The sequence below is a fragment of the Artibeus jamaicensis genome, unplaced genomic scaffold, assembly GCF_021234435.1.
Source record: "Artibeus jamaicensis isolate MK-2021 breed Jamaican fruit bat unplaced genomic scaffold, CSHL_Jam_final contig_1803, whole genome shotgun sequence".
Taxonomy (NCBI): Eukaryota; Metazoa; Chordata; class Mammalia; order Chiroptera; family Phyllostomidae; genus Artibeus; species Artibeus jamaicensis.
In genome coordinates, this window is record NW_026521356.1 from 2823405 (window position 1) to 2837048 (window position 13644).

A 13644-nucleotide genomic window follows, 5' to 3' on the forward strand; every position below is an offset into this window, starting at 1 on the left:
GATCTGCTATTAACTGACTGGCAGTTCAGACCTGGCCAAGTAACTGTACTTTAGGTATCAATTTCTACATGAAAAACTAGGAGACTAAATTAGATGATCCTTCTTTGTGATTCCAACGACTTCCTTTATGGTCCAGAGATATTTTTCCAACTTGCAATCTAAAGTTTATTATTAAATTACTCATAGTCAACATTCAGGGTTGCTTTTATTCTTTTACCTTTTTCTACTTTATTAAAATTTAATGTACATTACATGTAATGTACATGTATTTCACTTAGACTGACTTTGATAAGCTAGCATAGACCTAACACAGCAGCAAGAAGATTTTGTTAATATTTCAAATGCAATTTTAAAATAATTTTAAGCACATTACTTAATTATAAAATGGAATAACAAAAACTAAGTTTCCTACCTGTCTGTTAATGGAGTGATGACAAGTCGATCAGTGCATCCCAGAAATTCATTTTGGTAAATAAAATCAACATTTGTAATAGAAACTACAGTTTGATCCAAATCTTCTTTAAAATAAAATCTACTCTGTTTTAGCCACTCAAAATCAGTTACTGATTTGATATGCATTTTTACCTTAAAAACAAAATAAAAAGAGATTGCATATTAAATTACAATAGCATAAAACATAAGCACATGGGCAGTTGTTACTTATTCATGATTATTCTCATTCATTTAAAATTTATTTATTGAGTCCCTCCTTGGGCCTGATACTATGCTGGGTAAAGAGAGAAAGACATAGTCCCTGAATTCTGGGGTTTTGAGAAAAGGACAAAAAATAAACAGATAAATAAGTAATTGTGATAAAGTAAAAGAGAAATTTGGGGCTTATGAAAATATATAGCAAGAGGACCTAACCTAGTGTAGGGTATCTGAGAAGAATACTCAAAAAAAAAAAAAAAAAAAAAGAAAGAAAGAAAAGGAAGGAAGGAAGGAAGGAAGGAAGGAAAGAAAAAGAAACATCAAAACTAACACCTGGACCCTAGCTGGTGTGGCTCAGTGGATTGAGCATGGGCCTGCAAACCAGACAATCGAGGTTCGATTCCCAGTCAGGGCACATTCCTGGGTTGCAGGCCAGTTCCCAGCAGGGGACACACAGCGGGCAACCATACATTGATGTTTCTCTCCCTCTCTCCTCCCCTTTCCCTCTAAAAATAAATAAATAAAATCTTTAAAAAATAACAACAAACAAACAACAAAAATGAACACTGGATAAATAGTAAGAATTAGCCAGGGAAATATAACAAAAGGGGTGGGCGATGGAGGAGTGGGAGGGCAAAATATCTCAGGCAAAGGCAGAGAAGATCTGGTTGGCATGTTCAAGAAACTGAGTGAAGTTTATCACAGCTGAGGGACTCTGGAGAAAGGAGTAAGAGCTGAGGCTTCTTGGTGCATGGGAAACGGGTTGGACATTGTTCCCACAGCAATGGGAAGCCACTGAAGGGATTAAGCAGGGAGATGCTCACATATACACATATGCCTTCCTACACCAGCACTGTGGCCAAGCCAATCAACCTGCCTAATCACCTGTGCATACCTATGGGACAATCAGTACCAGGCTCCCTCTGCAATGGATGCAAGAAACAGAAATCAGGCAAGCATGTTTAGGAAGAACATCCTACCACAATCACCCTCTGGGATGTTTCATGACTCCATTGGCAAATGTTGGAAAAACCTAGTTTTTCTAGCCCTGCCCATTCAGCGGATTCAACATAGGAAAATGGCAAATGGTCCCCTTCACTGCTCTTAAACCCAGTGGCTCACTTCCAGGTCCAACTGACACTGAAAAATGGACTACTGACAAATATACAATGTTCAGATCTCCATCTAATCAAGTCTCCATGCTATGTGCAAGCTTGCCTTTTGTGGTATCACTTCATTGTTAATGACCTTGCCTTCCCTCCAGTGAAGAACTCTTGCTTCCCTCCTAAAGCACAGTTTGCATTTACCACCTTAAAAGAGCTACTTTTGAGTAACATAACTGTTGCCACTCCCAGGAACTCTGCTCTCTAACATGGGACCTACAACCATGGAGATGCAGTCAGCTAGCTACTTTCAACAATCTATTAAAATGGTGAGAGGAGATGAAAAAGGATGAAGAAAGAATAGCTAGGGGAGACTTCCAGTCAAGATGGTGGTGTCCTACACAAATATAGTACTCAAATTCTCCCATAACCACATCAAAATTACAACTATAGAGAATAACCATCATTTAGAACAATCTAAAATCTAGCTGAATGGAAGTCCTACAACTAGGGATTTAAAGAAACCACATAGAGACTGGCAGGAGGGGCAGAGACACTGAATGGGCTGGTCCCACATGCATACATGGCAGATAAAAACTAGGAAGAGAAATATCTCACCTGCAGAGGTCCCCCCCTGAGGAGTGAGGGACCCAGCACCATGCACAGACTTACTTGGACTCACTCAGAGCTCCACCACCGGGGCAGCAGCTTGAAATGTTTGGGGCACATACGAGGAGGAACTGAATTGTCTGGCATGAGAGCAATAGCTGAAGGGGTAGCTTTCTCCCAGACAAAAGTGCTGGCAGATGTCATTGTTCCTTTTCTGAGACCCAACCCTCCCCCCATAAACCTGGCAGGTGGGCACCATATCTAAGTCTTCATTATCCTGGTTCATAATGTTCTCCTCACCCTCATGATTCCTTGAGAACCCACCCCACCCAACTTATGGACCCACCCAAGCTGTTTCCAGAGGCTTTTCCACACAAATAGTCTCTCTTGCCTCAGGCTTCACACTTTCCTAAAATCTCTCAAATAAGCAAAATCTGGCATTTTCAGACCCTGTACCTCTTGCTAACTGGTCCCAGGCCTGGCACTGGTGGCAAAAGGCTTTGGTTTGAAGCTTGGCCTCTTTGGGCACCTCCAAGCCCAGTAGAAGTAGCAACTACCTGAAGACAGCTCTGTGGCTGACCTCGCACATCCCAGGAGGCCCCAGAGCCAATGCACCTGGTGGACTCCTTCAGATCTCCATGAATAACACACTGAGGGGAGGACTTCATGAGCACCAAAGCCCCAGTGAAGCAAGTCCTGCTCTGTAGGGTCAACTCCCGCACAGCAGCTCCTCCACTGCACCCTCCCAGTGATGCAAACAGAAATCAAGGCTCAACTACAATTGGACAGTGCACATAGCCCACATAGAAGGCACCTGGAGCACTAAGTTCAGGAGACTGGGAGGCTATGCTACTGGGCTCTACAGAACACCTACCACACAAGGACACTCTACCAAGTTCAGAAGATGTAGCAGCTCTACCTAACAACATAGAAACAAATATAAGGAAGCAGCCAAAATGTGAAGACAAAGAAACAGGTCCCAAATAAAAGAATAGGAGAAATCTCAAAAAAAAAAAAAAGAAGAAGAAAGAACTACTGTATTTTGCCATGTATAATGAGTACTTTTTGCCCAAATTTTTGTGGAAAAACTAAGGATGTGTGTTATACATGGATATAATGATTAAATATCATGAATATAATTATCCTGTGTATAATGTGCAAAAAAAACATGGGTGTACATTCATGGCAAAATATGGTAAATAAAATGGAAGCAAGCAAACAGCCAGATACAAAGTTCAAAATATTGGTTTAAGGATGCTCAAGGAACTTAGTGAGAACAGCACAAATAAATGATATAGAAACCATATAAAAAGAGCCAGTCAGAAATGAAGGATACATTAACTAAAACGAAAAGTAATTTACAGGGAGTCAATAGCAGAGTAGATAAAGCCAAGAATCAAATCAGTGATTAGAAATACAAGGAAGCAAAAATACCCCAAACACCCAATCAGAACAGCAAAAAAAAAAAAAAATTGAAGATAATGTGAGGAGCCTCTGGGACAACTTCAAGTGTACCAACATTTGCATAATGGGGGAGCTGGAAGGGGGAAAGAGAGAGAGAGAGAGCAAGCAAGGAATTGAAAACCTATTTGAAAAAATAATGACGGAAAACTTCTCTAACATGGTAAAGGAAGTATCCAAGTCAGGAAGCACAGAATCCCAAACAAGATGATCCCAAAGAGGACCACACATCATAATTAAAATGCCAAAGGTTAAAGACAAAGAGAGAATCTTAAAAGCAAGAGGAAAGCAGTTAAGTCTGGGGAGCTACTTACACGGGAGCTCCTATAAGACTGATGTCTGGGTGATGAAGATGGGAGAAATGAAAGATACTGGTCAAAAAGTACAAACTTTCAGTTATAATATGAATAAGTTCTGGAGATCTGGGGATCTGATGTACAGCATAGTGACTGCAGTTAATAATACTATATTGTACACTTGGCATTTGCTAAGAAACCACACACATACACACAAAAAAAATGGTAACTATATGAGGTGATAGAGGGGTTAATTAGCTTGTAGTAAACATTTCACACTGTATACATAGGTCTGTCCAGAAAGTATCCAGCCATATAATATGAAAAATAGAGGTATTTATTGAAAAAAATACAAGATACAAAAAACATTGTACATAAAACAATGATGACTCAGTCCCCTTCAAAGTAGGCACCTTGGGACCTCACACAGTTCTCTCAATTGCCATCAGCTTCCCTATCACATTTTCCTGAATCTCATCAATTCAGGAAAATCTCTTCCCTTTCAAAGGTGATTTTAGTTTTGGGAAAAGCCAGAAGTCACAGGGTGCCAAATGGGGGCTGAGTCACTTAGGTGGTTTGATGTTTTGCAAAAAAAAAAAACTCTGCAGCAGATGTGATACATGAGCAGGTGTGTTGTGATGAAGCTGCCAATCAGCAGTTGACCACAGCTGTGGCCTTCTGAATCATCCAAATACTTTCTGTGGAGGAATGTTCAAGCTAAACACAAAACTGGATGCAGATCTGTTGCTCTACTTGCTCAGTCATTTTGAATGTGATGGCCACACAGTACACATGCTAACTCAACAACATCTACCACTCCTACTGAACTAGTACAGTGAAGTCATCATTGTTGACGCATGTGCATTTCAGTCTATTCTCCTTGGCTGCCAGGTTACATCAGTGTTGTGCAATGTTGTGTTCTGGTTATATTAACAATGGTTGTACTTTTTCTGGACAGACCTCGTATATCAAATTATCACACTGTACACCTTAAATGTATATAATTTTTGTTAATATGTACCTTTCTAAAGCTGGAAGGGTGAACTTTCAAATGAAAGCAAAATATAAATAAAAATGTAAAAATACAATCACAATAAACATTTTTTAATACCATAAATAAGAGTGTCAGCTTATATCTCAATAGAAATTTTGCAGGCCAGCCTTGACCCATGTGGCTCAGTTTTTTGGGCATTGTCGCACAAAGTGAAAGGTTACCAGTTTGATTTCTGGTCAGGGCACGTGCCTGGGTCCAGGTCTTCCCGCTGTAGACATGTACGAGAGGCAACTGATCTATGTTTCTCTCTTACATTGATATTTCTCTCCTCTTTCTCCCTACCTTCCCTTCTCTCTAAAAAGAAATAAAATCTTAAAATTTAAAAAACAAAGAGACTTTGCAGGCAAGAAAAGAATGGCAAGAAATATTCAAAATGATAAAAAGCAAGGACCTACAACCAAGATTATTCTATTCAGCAAAGCTATCATTTAGAATGAAAGGACAAATGAAGAACCTTCCAGACAAATAAAGCCAAAGGAGTTCATCACCACCAAACCATTATTATATGAAATGTAAAGGGTCCTCTTTAAGAAGAAGAAAAAAGGAAGAAGAAAACAAAGACAAAAATATGCACAAGGGCAATAAACACATATCTCTCAATAGTTGAATAAAAAAAAACAAGCAGAACAGAAAGAGACTCATGGGTACAGAGAACATTTTGACAGTTGCCAGACAGGAGGGGGGTTGGGAGGATGGGTATAAAAGATGAAGGGATTAAAACATACAAATTGGTTGCTACAGAGTAGTCATGAAGATGTAAAGTACAGCATAAGAAATGTGGCCAGTGATGTCCTGGTAGCTATGTAAGGTGTCAGATGGGTGCATGATTCATTGGGATGATCACTTGGAGAGTTGTATGGTGTCTAGTCACCATGTGTACACCTAAAACTAATGCAAAACTGTATATCAACTGTTATTGAAAAATAAAAATGATAAAGGAAAATAGTTAATATTTATTGAGTTCTTACTATATAACAGACTATTCTAAACATTACACATGAAAAAATAAAATGCAAATACACTGGCCAAGAAATCTCATTTGGTTGGGATGCAAACTGACCATGAGTTCAATAGTGATTAAGACAAAAAGAAAAGTTTCATGGCTTAATTGTGTATAGATTTTTAAAATCAATTTGGCATGGAAAGTAATGCCTCACTCAGCCCTCAAATTTAAAAGATTTTTCTTCCATGGACCTTCAGTTTTAAGAGTCACTGAGGATTCACAGATATCACCCTTGATAGCATACTGTTAGCAGATACAGTACTGGATTCCATAAGAGTTTCTTGATGTGGGCTTCAGTGAAAGCTACAGTGTAAAGATAATTGCAATTCAGTGAAAGCAATTTCAATGAAATCAGTAGAAGGCCAAAGAAATAAGGTCTAAATGTGCTTGATGATTAGCTTGATCCAGAGATAAATACTAGAGCCATGTTTTTGCTCTGGAAATCTTCTTGAAATGCAGATTCTGATTCAGTACATTGGGGAGGGAGTAGTGGGGGGAAGATGCTAGAGATTTGGCTCTTCTAACAAGCTCTCAGAAGATGCCAATGCAACTGGTTGGAATACAGTACTTTGAGAAGCGAGGATCTAGATTCCAGGGGAATAGACTGCATGTTTTTCAATCTTCAATAATATAACTTATCTGATCAGAACTTTTCATAGAAGTTTGAAACAGATTGTCTGTGGTCATGTTTTCTAAAAAAGCATCCAAAGTTGCATGAATTGTGTCTTTAATAAAGAAAAGTGGTGCCTTTAAGATGAATAAAATATAAAATAAAACAATGTTAAAGACAAAGGTCAAATGTTGGTATATCAAAACCTCCTGGGGCCCCTCAAGGCCACTGGTTACTGAGGGTTCTACTTCCAAAGATAATTCAAATACTCCTCCCAATCCCATCCTACAAAACCTTGTCCAAATCAAGCCCATGATGCCCTGTTGGACACCATCAGTTAAGACAAATATCCATGAGAGTTCTCTGAAGCTTGATTCTGTTTGATCTGGGCTTCCTTCCCAATCAGCTCATCATAACTCATAACCAATATCACCCAAATTGTATCATGTCCCTGTTATGTGGTTTAATGAAACAATTAGTTCACATTGTATCAGCTGGCTTTAGCCTTTCGGAACGGCAATTGTGAATATACATATATGGTTGTTTAAACCACCATATGTAGATATTTGCAGATGTAGTTTATATGTAGACAGTTGTGGAAAAGGACCGTGTAGAAGTTAGAGGATATGTAGAACACTTGATTTCCCACTACTAGGAGCACTAAATTATTAGTGCTACATTAGTGCTAGTATACTACATTATTTTACATTAAGAAAAAAAGATACTTTACCAAGTCATCAAAAATATCTCTCTGATGCACATGAATAGTAATTAGAGTTTCAAATTTCACTCTTTCAAACTTGCTTAGGTCATGTGTTGTCTGACTAATTAGGAGATTTAGAATATCCAAAAATTTCTGATTGGTTATTTGCATAATTTTTCTGTCATCTTTTGCATTATTTAAAGCCTCTTCTGAATCATGTGTCCACAGCATCTGAAGTCCCAAAAGCCCAACCTATAAATCAAGCAGACAAATAAGCCAAATATTTAAAACACATCTTATAATAAAATTTGGTGGTCATTTACTCACATGAAGGTAAACAGGGTTTCACTCATTTTAAACTAAAAAAGGGACATGCATTTCTCCACTCCTAAAAATACCTTTCTAAATGTTTCTTTGCCACTTTTTTAAAAGATACGCTGCCTATCTCCTTTCTTGACCTCCACTCTTTCTAATATCCATATCTTTATCTACATCAACTTTCTATCTACGTATTTATCTGAGGAGAGAGAAACAGAAAGCGAAGAGGGAGAAGCATGTCCTTTGTCTCCTGATGAAAGCAAAAAGGAAACTGTGAGTGAATATCCCCTTACCTGCAATGTCTACCCCAGGTAAGGGAGTAAAAGTGATCAGAATATCCCCCACCATCATCTCTCTGATGCAGCACTTGTCCCCTTGGGAGCATTTATTCATCCGTAGAGTTAAGGGATCGATACAAAATCATTGGGATCAAAAAGGAACCCCACGTGTGGCAGAGGAGTGGGAGCAGTGTGAGTGGCACGGTGTTTGATGTGAATAAAGTAGAAATAAAACACTGTCCTAATCCCTGCCTCCTCAGGAACTTCGATACCTTTCTCTGCTAGAACAGTGGCCAATCCTGGGTCTGTAGGTGAAGCTAAATGAAAGCACCTGGCTAAAGTGAGCAACAGAATGTGGAGGAAATGGCCAGTGTCAGGCAGATCCCAACAGCAAGCAGATTCTGAGCCTGATGGAAGCAGAAGACGGCATTACGTTAGGAAAAACGGAGAAACAACACAGAAACAGCAGTGTAAGGCTGTCTGATTTAAAGATAAACAGACCACAGACCCTGAAAAATCACTGCATAGACTACTACACAGTGATTCTATATTCTAAAAAGTTATCTTACAAATGACTACCCTGAGTCATCATGAAAAGTCTAAATTATGTTTTTTACTTAATTTAAGAAGGTGGAGGACTTAATGATAAAAACTGTGAAGATGTCTCATTAAAATAAAAAACAAAGCAAGAATGCTCATTCTTTTTAATATTACTTGATGCCTGTAATAGGCGCATTAAAAAATACTAAAAGGGAATATACTAAATATTTATAGTCATCATTTCTAAGTGGTAAAAATATGGGAAATTTTTATTTTCACTGTCATAGTTCCCAAAAGTTTGCACTGCATTTATAATCTTAGAAATGTGTTTTAGAAGCAGAAATTTGAAACAAACTTAAATAAAACCTTAAATTTACATTGTAGTCAACAAATTTCAGCTCTTCAAAAACATTGCTCTAAAGAGTAATGTATATAGTGAATGAATATATACTAAATATATATTCATTACTTTTTAAAACAATTTTTCCAAGGAGCTAAAATTTGCCCACTTTAATATTAAGATTTTTACCTAAAATTTCACTTCCTTATTTGTGTGTGTGTGTGTGTGTGTATTTATTTATTTATTTATTTATTTATGAACACTAAAGATAATCCTTAAAACTAGTCAACTTTCCTGCTATCTCCTGTTCAACCTGACAATTGCTTTGAACTTTCTCTTCAACTGTTCCACCTTTAATGCTAACTCCTCTGTCTAAACTAGACAGAGCCTCTCCTTCAGAATATACAGGGTGATCAAACTCTCCTGGGAGAAGAAAACTATGTTGATTTAGTCCAAGGAGCTATTTTCTCAGCTTTTGAAATGAAGTATTTTATAAAAACTTATCATAAAGATAATAATGCTGATAAAAATGTTAAAGCTTGCCAAGGATATTATTCATTATTTTAAAAGCACAATATTGAAGTATTCCCTCCAAAAACATTGATTCTGTATCTGTACTTGTGCCATTTGAATAAATAATTTCACATTACTTCAGCTATCTCTGCTCTGTGTGCAGCAATTCAGAATTTGGAGTGCAGGTTGGCAGAGGCAGATGGAGAAGAAATATGGTTTGGGCAAAAACTCCCTACATTTTCCTTGGATATCTCTTGTCTATCCCATACTATCTCTGACCAAGATAGTCATCACTTTTCATTTATCCTGGCTGAAAATGTAAAGAAACTACTGGAATTTTCTATATCTGGTGTTAATAATAGTTGGCACATTACAATGAACTTCTAAGAACCAAAGGACTAGAAAGCAGGAACACCTACTCCAACCCCAGCCTCTTTCAACGTCTTCTCTCCTTCAGAAGTTAGTTACATGAGAAGTCCTCCTTTAACGGAGTTGCCAGTGTTTAATTACTTGAAGGGAAAATAAGCAGAAGGCAAGATGGATTTTGTTTCAGGAAAAGATATGCTCATTCCATTCATATATACCCACACCCATATCTATATCAGTGTCTGTATCTACCTATGTTTTTATATATAAGATGAAATGTTCCTTAAGTGTTTTTAGTCTCGGTGTATATCCTTAATGATGAGAGAACAGTGGCAAATCCTCTTCTGGGGTGTGGGATGGGTGGGCCCGCAGTGACCTCGGTGCACGAGCAGGTGATTGGGAGCTGAGGGTGGGTAGGGTTCCCTAACTAGTTCAAAGCTACAACAGCCTCCACACCATCAGGCTGATTGCCTCCTGAGTATCCTTTCTCCTTATTTCCAGTTCTTATAACCATTGTTTAAATGCTGTGTGTTCTTACCTGTGCTGGAAAGTGACTGAGGAAAGGTAAGAGCTGAAATCCCGAATCACTGATTTGATAGAACGCAGATCGAATTATGTTATGCAATGATGACATCTGCATTTTTAACAATTCCAGAAGCCAAATCTCTACAGGACCTTTGGCCATAACAGGAGTATCCAACTAAAAAATATATGACAAATATATTACAAATTGATAATAATTTGGGGTTTTTACAAATTTCACACACTTGGTAAATCATAGTTCCTCAATGCAAAGCCAATAGTCTTATATTTATTTTTCAATATTTAAAACATAAGTAAAATCAACTAATACTACAGGTAGAATGAACTATAAAGATCATCTGGTCTAAAACTTTCATTTCAAAGAGGATAAAATGAGTCTCAGAGAAGTTAAATGAATTATTCAAACTAGTCTGTAACAGAGGGCTACAGAACTAGAAAGCAAGTCCACCCCACCTCCCTTTTCTCATAAGAGAATTGCATCCTCCTCGACCTAAATTTTTAAAGAAATCCTAATAACAAAAGCTTAACCGAGTTAAATTACAATAATTTTTTCTCCTTCTCTTGATATAACAGCCAGGATACGATCGTATTCTTTTGCATGAAATGTCACCTCATTTATGTTGTCAGATACCGCAGGGAGATGTGGCTGTAAAAAGCACGAGACAAAGCAAAAACATCACACATTAGCCTAAACAGAAAGCCACTGAGATTTTTTAAAGGCCTTAATATTGTTAATCTTTGTAAGAGATTAAGAATTTACTTCATTGTTTCAAAAAGAAGAAAGAGACTGTCCCTCCCCAGCTCTGTCCCGCCTCCTCTCGTCTCCACCCACCTCTGCCTTTCACAGCTTTTATTTCTCTCTTTTCTCATCCCCACCACTTCCTGGAAACCAACAGGGAAGATATTATTGGCAGTTCCCTAGATTCCCAAACCAGAACTGGCCCAGGGGATGGGTGTTTCGGTGCCTCCCATGGCCAGTTCTCCATAGTTTCTCTCTTTCTCTGGCAAGTACTGCCTTGGAAAGTGGCTACAAGCATTCGAGAAGTATTCTGGATGGAAAAAAGGACAAATCAAAACCACTAGCTCTATTTGATCTAAGAATATTTAGATTAAATACTTATAATAATGAACTGCATTTAGTAAGCATGCCAGGCATGATGGATACTTTTCAATGTATTATCTCGCATAATCTTTATAGCGATCCTGTGAGATGGAACCATTAATGTTCTGGTTTTAGAGATGAGAAAACTAAGAAGCTGGCAAAGATCACCCAGCTGGTGAGTGGCATAATCAATGACCCTCGCCTCAGGTCGATGGGCTCCAAATACACAGAAAAAAAGGACATTTTATAATCAACATAATTTTTAATACTCTTCTTTCCTGCCTCCACTTTTAAATGGTAACTTCATTTTTGTTACCCATTATGTACGCTGTAGGAAAATAAGAGGTTTAGGTAATAGATACTTAGATTATACCTGTATGGTATGGGAATCACTGGCTTGTCCAAGAATTTCCAGCAGAACTGGATCGGATACAAAGAAGAATCTTGGAAATAGTAATCGCTTCTTCTCCAAATACCTTTAAATAAAGTCATGTTACCAAATGATATTTTTTTGAATTATTTATTTAATTTTAGCCAAGATACACTGACCTGGTTCAATAAGATAATAGCAAACACCTATAGTCATTTCCCATTTGCCTCTGAAATATTTTGTTAGAACCAAAGTCCATGCTACACCATGTATGTCACTTAGGAAAATGAAAGAAAACAAGAAAGGGATTCAGAGCAAACCTGCCCCATCTATCATCTTCTTTCTTGTCAAGAGCTCTCCTGTGCCCTAATAATATTGTGAATTTCTTACTGTGGCTTAAATCCAGGGTGAACATACAATCTATCCACAAACCAGCACATTTTGAGTGAAAGCAGGGACAACTAGCCATTAAGCTAAGACAGAGCATAAACTTAGACAAAACAGGATATATGTTCACCCTATTTCACATAGAAACTGAGAATGAACTGCTTTTTCTTTTAAGATTTTATTTATATATCTTTAGAGGGGAAGGGAAGGAGAGAGGGAGAAAAATATCAATGTATGGTTGCCTCTTGTGCGTCCCCTGATGGGAACTGGCCTGCAACCCAGGCGTGTTCCCTGACTGGGAATCGAACTGCAATCTTTTGGTTCGCATGTCCACACTCAATCCACTGAGCTACGCTGGCCAGGGCAATGAACTGCTTTTTAAGAAAATTATCTGTGAATTTGTCTGGTGAATTGTTCTCTTAGTGGCATGCACATCCTTACTCCATGCCAGTGCTGGACTAAAGGGAAGCCCCATAAAAGACAGATCCCCATCCTGTTCCGTAGAATCTGTGAATGTAAGCTTAATTGGAAAAAGGGTTGTTACACATGTGTTGAACTTAAGGATCTCAAGAAGAAATCATCCTGGATTATTCAGATAAGACCTAAATTCAATATGTACTCATAAGAGACACAAGAAGAAAAAAAATGTGAATTCCGAGATAGAGATCGGAATTATTTAGCCACAGGCCAAGGAACTCCAATAGCCACCAGAAGCTGGAAGAAAGAAGGACAGATTCTCCATAAGAGCCTTCAGAAGATGCTGACACCTTAAATTCAGACTTCTGGCTTCCAGCACTGAGAAAATAAATGTCTGTTGTTTGAAGTCACCCAGTTTGTGGTAATTTGGAACAGCAGACCTACAAAACTAATACAATGCTTTAACTCACCTGCCCCTAGAATGAAGGTGTTTTGCAGAAAAATTAAATGTATGTGAAATGTTAAATTCCTATCACCACTCCTACCATCACCACCAAACCAGAAATTTATGAACCTGTTTGAGATAAAACACCAGTGCATATAAAATGATTAAACCCTTACTGACCCTGTCAGTGACTTCTGACATACTTCCAGCTGCTCATGCAAATGAGGTAGCAGTTGCCCCATGGTTTCGTCTCCAACACAGCAACTGATCACATTGGGATTCTCATGAGCTCGCTGCATTATCTTCACCCATGACTTGTCAATATTCTGAAAACGTTTTGCTTCCTAAAAACAAATCAGTCAGTAAAAAATTAGCATTTGGATGCTTGAATAAAGAAAAAGTATTCACTTTGAAATTTCCTAATAAACTTATTCTTCAAATAAGCCTCTATTAGTTTCAGTCTGCATATTTTTTATTGTTTATGCTACTATTGCTATTGTTCCCACTCTTCCACCCTTTTCCCATCTCCACCCAA

General features: G+C 38.0%; 1 protein-coding gene across 1 annotated transcript in view; it reads right to left on the reverse strand.

Moving 5' to 3' along the window:
* Positions 1–13644, reverse strand: part of DNAH8 (dynein axonemal heavy chain 8) — a 313373-nt gene that overhangs the window by 183342 nt on the left and 116387 nt on the right. Inside the window, exons 35-40 of the mRNA XM_053671408.1 lie at positions 13290–13453; positions 11864–11966; positions 10930–11034; positions 10384–10545; positions 7518–7742; positions 413–585 (exon numbers count right to left, since the gene is read on the reverse strand). Of these exons, the coding sequence (XP_053527383.1) occupies positions 413–585; positions 7518–7742; positions 10384–10545; positions 10930–11034; positions 11864–11966; positions 13290–13453 (932 nt within the window). The remainder of the gene's footprint in view (positions 1–412; positions 586–7517; positions 7743–10383; positions 10546–10929; positions 11035–11863; positions 11967–13289; positions 13454–13644) is intronic.